Genomic DNA, 5,000 nt, shown 5'->3' on the forward strand with positions numbered 1-5,000 from the left:
CCTGGAGGGAGGGAGGGGGGAGAGAGAGAGAGAGAGAGAGAGAGAGAGAGAGAGAGAGAGAGAGAGAGACACACGTTAGACAAGCACAGAGTCAAACACGTTAGAGAGAGACGCACATAATCATAAATCTGCGTGTTTCCAGTGCTGTCATGCCAAAACAAACGTTAGTTGGGAGCCTGGTCTAGCTAGACTGGCTAGCTAGCTAGCGTTACTAGCCCCCAACAAGCTAACATTAGGAACACTAGGAACGCGAGCGCTAGGAACGCGAGCGCTAGGAACGCGAGCGCTAGGAACGCGAGCGCTAGGAATGCGAGTGCTAGGGACGCTAGGAACGCGAGCGCTAGGAACGCTAGGAACGCGAGCGCTAGGAATGCGAGTGCTAGGGACGCTAGGAACGCGAGCGCTAGGAACGCTAGGAACGCGAGCGCTAGGAACGCGAGCGCTAGGGACGCGAGCGCTAGGAGCGCTAGGAACGCGAGTGCTAGATGCGCGCGCCGACAGAACCGGAGTCTGGTGCGGACGTGCCAGAGCGGACGTCTGGACGGTGAAGTCTTCGTCTCTGGGCCTACCTGTAGGGGGCGGCCCCGGAGCTGGAGGAGGGGGAGGTGTAGGGGTGCTTGACCCAGCCCTCCTCCCCCCAGGACTGGGGGGCCGGCTCCGGCCCACGGACCTCCCGGCGCTGCTGCTGCCGGCCCTGCAGGTACTCGGCGTACGTCTGGATGCGGTAGCTCTCCGCGTAGCGGCTGGTGTTCATGGCTGGAAGGGAGGAACGACACGCTGGTGAGACAGGAGAAGAGAGATGGAGAGGTAGAGAGGAGAGAGAGAGAGTGATGGATAGAGTGGATAGACAGTAGAGATAGAGGTGAGTGGATAGATAGAGGAGAGAGAGGAGCTCACCTATCTGTAGAGAGAGAGAGAGAGAGAGAGAGAGAGAGAGAGAGCTTGGCTATCTGGACCTGGACCAAGATAGAGTGATAGAGACACACACGAGTTGTAGCTCACCGATCTGGACCTGGTCCGTCTGGCTCAGAGAGACGAAGGCCGACACGTCATCGATCCACGACACCTGGATGTTACCTAGGCAACACCGGGAGGAGGGAGAAGTTAGTTAGAGGGAAACCCAACAGACTACCAGCTATGTCTGTCTGTGTCTGTGTGTGTGTGTGTGAGAGTAGAAGTAGTACCGAAGGCACTGAAGAGCTGGTAGAGGTCGCTGGTCTTCCACTCCTTGGGGAAGGTGACGTAGAGAACGTGGTCTCTCTTGGGTTGCACTGAGGAGAGGAGCGGGGATGAAGCCATCAACCAATACACTTCCCTGTTAGGCCAGCTGTGTGTGTGTGTGTGTGTTCAATTCAATAATTTATTTGCCATGTCAACAATAAGTTGATAGGAATGTGTCAGGTTCGCTTATCACATCAAACACTTGTTTTCCTTTTTGTGTATGTGTATGCGTGTGTGTGTGTGTGTGTGTTGAGCTCACAGTCTGGTCCGCTGATGTTGAGGTAGGGGATATCTATGATTCTCATTAGAAATAGTCTGCAAGAGAGAGAGAGAGAGATGAGTTCAGAGGTCATATTCAGCTGCCGCCCCACCCACAAAGTAGGGTTCCCCTGGCAAGAGTACCACATCGCGAGCGGGGTCTTTTTGGGGGTATTTTCCGTGAACCCGCCCATAGAGCCTGGCCCCCCTGGTGTGAACACAGGAGTTACCCCCAAACATCCCTAGTTTGGCCGTGTGAAAGCTCCTATTCTGACCAGCACTAGAATCTAGGTTAGGTGGAGCAGGAGAGGGAGGAGGAGGAGGAGGGGAGAGAGGAGGAGGGAGAGGGAGAGGAGGAGGAGGGAGAGGCTTACTTGTTGAAGAAGGGCTCGATGAGTTTTGAGCGAGCGGAGATGTGGGCTTTAGGGGGGGTCAGGAACGTGCCTAGGTCATCGAAGAAAGAGAGAAAAAGGCCAAAGATATGAAGCAGGATTCAGTGTGTGTGTGTTAGGGTTGTCACGATACCAAATTTCTGTTTCGATACCGATACCAATATGTATTTCGATACTTTTCGATACTTTTCGATACTTTTTGTAAAAAGGTGGAACACTCTCAAATGTCAACATTTTCCTTTATTTTAAACCAGACTTTGGGAACAATAACAACGATGAATAAAATAAATAATTGGCATGGGATATTAAAATTTTCAAACCTTTAAAACAGTGAGAACAAGTAAAATAAAGCAATGCCATTCAAATTAAAGTCACCATGTAAAATAAAATACTGTAGCAGCAAAAACTCCTCCTAGGGTGGCTGGCGGGCTATCACTGTTTTTCTTTTTTCAGGTTCCTAGCCAAGAAAACAAGAATGTCTACATTTTCCTCGGTCAGTCTAGAACGCCTTGGACTGCAGATATTCCCAGATGTGCTGAAGACACGTTCAGATGCACAGCTTGATGCTGGAATACACAGATACTGTCTTGCAAACTGAGCTAAGATGGGCAGCTCTACCTGGTGTTGCTTCCACCATACCAGGGGGTCCTCTGCAGGGCTGATTTCTCTTAATTGTCTATAATCAGTCATCTCTCCTTCTAGTTTATCACTGGGTGTTGTCATGGGTGTGGCAGAATCCTGTCTAGTATCTGCCCCCTTCTTTTCTGAGGTGATACTGCAGAGCAAACTCTTTAGGTCACTTCTCTTCTTCTTTGATGTAGATGCTCCTGCTGCGTCATCCACTGACTCGTCTTGTTTCTGGCTGGGCTCCCTAGGAAGATGAACTGTGTCAACTTTTAGGAGAAGTTCTCTCTTAACTTCTTCTTCCATAGTAACAAACATATTTTTAAATCTTGGATCTAGGAATGTGGCGATGTTTAGTGTCATCTTCAGATTGTACTCATCATATCTCTTTTCAAAGTCTTCTTTACTATTGTGCTTCATTTCCCGCGTCAGTGGACTGTCACCTTCCTCATCTTCCAGGCAGGCTCTTATCTTCCATATGAGTGGCAGGACTGATGAGAGAGTTGCTTCTTTCTCTCCACTTAGGGCATCTGTGAATTCACTGAGTGGAGCCAAGACATCCCTTACCGTTTCCAGAGTTGTCATGTCTGAGTCTTTGGGCATCAGGTGCCACTTCTTTCTATCATCCGCCAGAACTGCAGAGACGGCTTGTTGCTGCTCACAGAATCGTTCCACCATGTCATAGGTGGAACCCCAGCGGGTGGGCTCATCATGAATTAGTTTATGCTGTGGTAGCTTTAAAGAGGCCTGTTTCTCTTTCAGCATTCTTGTCATCTTATTGGACCTGGAGAAGGCAGAGATGGTCTTCCGGAGTCGGGACAGAGAGCTAGCCACGCGATCTGTCGCTATGGCTTTCTTGACAGCCAAATCCAGGTTGTGGCCAAAGCAGGGTATCCAGCTGAAGTCAGCAAACGCCTTGCGGTTATTAGAAGCATTATCTGTTGTGATACCAGACATTTTGGTCATATCCAACCCCCATGACTCTGTTACAATATCTTCCAGGGCTTCCTTCAGACTTTCAGCTGTGTGGTCAGACTGCAATGCAGAGCATCCTAGGCACCAGGACTCCATTTTCCAGGCTTCTGTAATATACTGGAGTGTTACAGCCATGTATGCACTTGCAGTTCTGCTCGTCCAGAGGTCTGTAGTGCAGGCAAAGAAAGGCTTTGCTGCTAGCTGTGCACTGATCATAGACCTTGTCTCGTCATATATCTTGGGAATTTCATTATACATGAAAAAATTCCTTGACGGGAGGTCATACTTTTTGTCCAAATTATGTACAAGGTTTCTGAACCCAGCTTTCTCTACTGAATATATTGGCACTTGATCCATACAGATATACTCTGCAACTGCCCTGTTGAGCCTTTTAGCATCTTTGCTGTCCTTTGGGTACTTAATATGCTGTTGAAAGACATCTTGGAGAGTAGGTTGCTTCTGAGTGGGTGGTGTCACCCTCTCTGAGCCGGCAGCACTAGACTTCTGTAATTGGGGGAGGGAGGGGGTACAGTATTTTAATTAACATGGTCATTTTAATTTGTATGCCATTGCTTCATTTTACTTGTTTCATTGTTCAAAAGGTTTGTGTTTTGAAACTATAGGCCACATTAAACGGAAAAGAAAGACATTAAATGGAATAGAAAAATAAATTGAGGCTCATTCTATCATCTACAGGACTGTCTCAGAAAATTAGAATATTGTGATTTTCTGTAATGCAATTACAAAAACAAAAATGTCATACATTCTGGATTCATTACAAATCAACTGAAATATTGCAAGCCTTTTATTATTTTAATATTGCTGATCATGGCTTACAGCTTAAGAAAACTCAAATATCCTATCTCAGAAAATTAGAATATTCTGGGAATCTTAATCTTAAACTGTAAGCTATAATCAGCAATATTAAAATAATAAAAGGCTTGCAATATTTCAGTTGATTTGTAATGAATCCAGAATATATGACATTTTTGTTTTTTTTAAATTGCATTACAGAAAATAAAGAACTTTATCACAATATTCTAATTTTCTGAGACAGTCCTGTAGGATAGGATTAGATATTGTAGGCTAATGGAATGTTTTACAAAAGTGTGTTTCAATATAATAATAATTGTTTCATATAATTAATTGCCTTAATGCTTTATAATATATATGAAACATTAAATAATATTAAAATACATAAAAATATATTAAAGTTATATTCTAGTCTGTGGAATTTATTTAAATATTTTAAGAATTTTTGTATTTTTTTTAAAATTGCATTGATTAACCATGGACATGTTTTAACTCTGTATGTAGGCTGCATTAGGTTTACTACGGGGCTGGGAGAGGCTCTGTACTTCTTTCATTGACATGACAGTGCAGTGAACTGGTGAACAAAGTTATCACCTGTCTTTCTTTATTGAAGTCGCGGAACAAGTCCGCGTGGTTGTCCTTCAAATGTTTCGATAAGTTCGAAGTGTTGCCTCCTTTAGCGAGGCACACTTTGTAGCAGCGCTTGCACTGCGGTGC

At 45.5% G+C, this 5,000-nt stretch overlaps 2 protein-coding genes across 2 annotated transcripts in view; both read right to left on the reverse strand.

The window, feature by feature from the left end:
- Positions 1-5,000, reverse strand: part of parn (poly(A)-specific ribonuclease (deadenylation nuclease)) — a 15,304-nt gene that overhangs the window by 2,612 nt on the left and 7,692 nt on the right. Inside the window, exons 18-23 of the mRNA XM_084460335.1 lie at positions 1,854-1,923; positions 1,481-1,536; positions 1,185-1,271; positions 1,003-1,077; positions 570-756; position 1 (exon numbers count right to left, since the gene is read on the reverse strand). The exon at position 1 is cut by the window's left edge and continues 130 nt beyond it. Of these exons, the coding sequence (XP_084316461.1) occupies position 1; positions 570-756; positions 1,003-1,077; positions 1,185-1,271; positions 1,481-1,536; positions 1,854-1,923 (476 nt within the window). The remainder of the gene's footprint in view (positions 2-569; positions 757-1,002; positions 1,078-1,184; positions 1,272-1,480; positions 1,537-1,853; positions 1,924-5,000) is intronic.
- The window catches only part of LOC311327345 (E3 SUMO-protein ligase ZBED1-like), a 3,205-nt gene continuing 292 nt past the window's right edge, over positions 2,088-5,000 (reverse strand). Inside the window, exons 1-2 of the mRNA XM_084460380.1 lie at positions 4,878-5,000; positions 2,088-3,974 (exon numbers count right to left, since the gene is read on the reverse strand). The exon at positions 4,878-5,000 is cut by the window's right edge and continues 292 nt beyond it. Of these exons, the coding sequence (XP_084316506.1) occupies positions 2,304-3,974; positions 4,878-5,000 (1,794 nt within the window). The 3' untranslated portion in view covers positions 2,088-2,303. The remainder of the gene's footprint in view (positions 3,975-4,877) is intronic.

Source organism: Borostomias antarcticus (genome assembly GCF_949987555.1).
Source record: "Borostomias antarcticus genome assembly, chromosome: 31".
Taxonomy (NCBI): Eukaryota; Metazoa; Chordata; class Actinopteri; order Stomiiformes; family Stomiidae; genus Borostomias; species Borostomias antarcticus.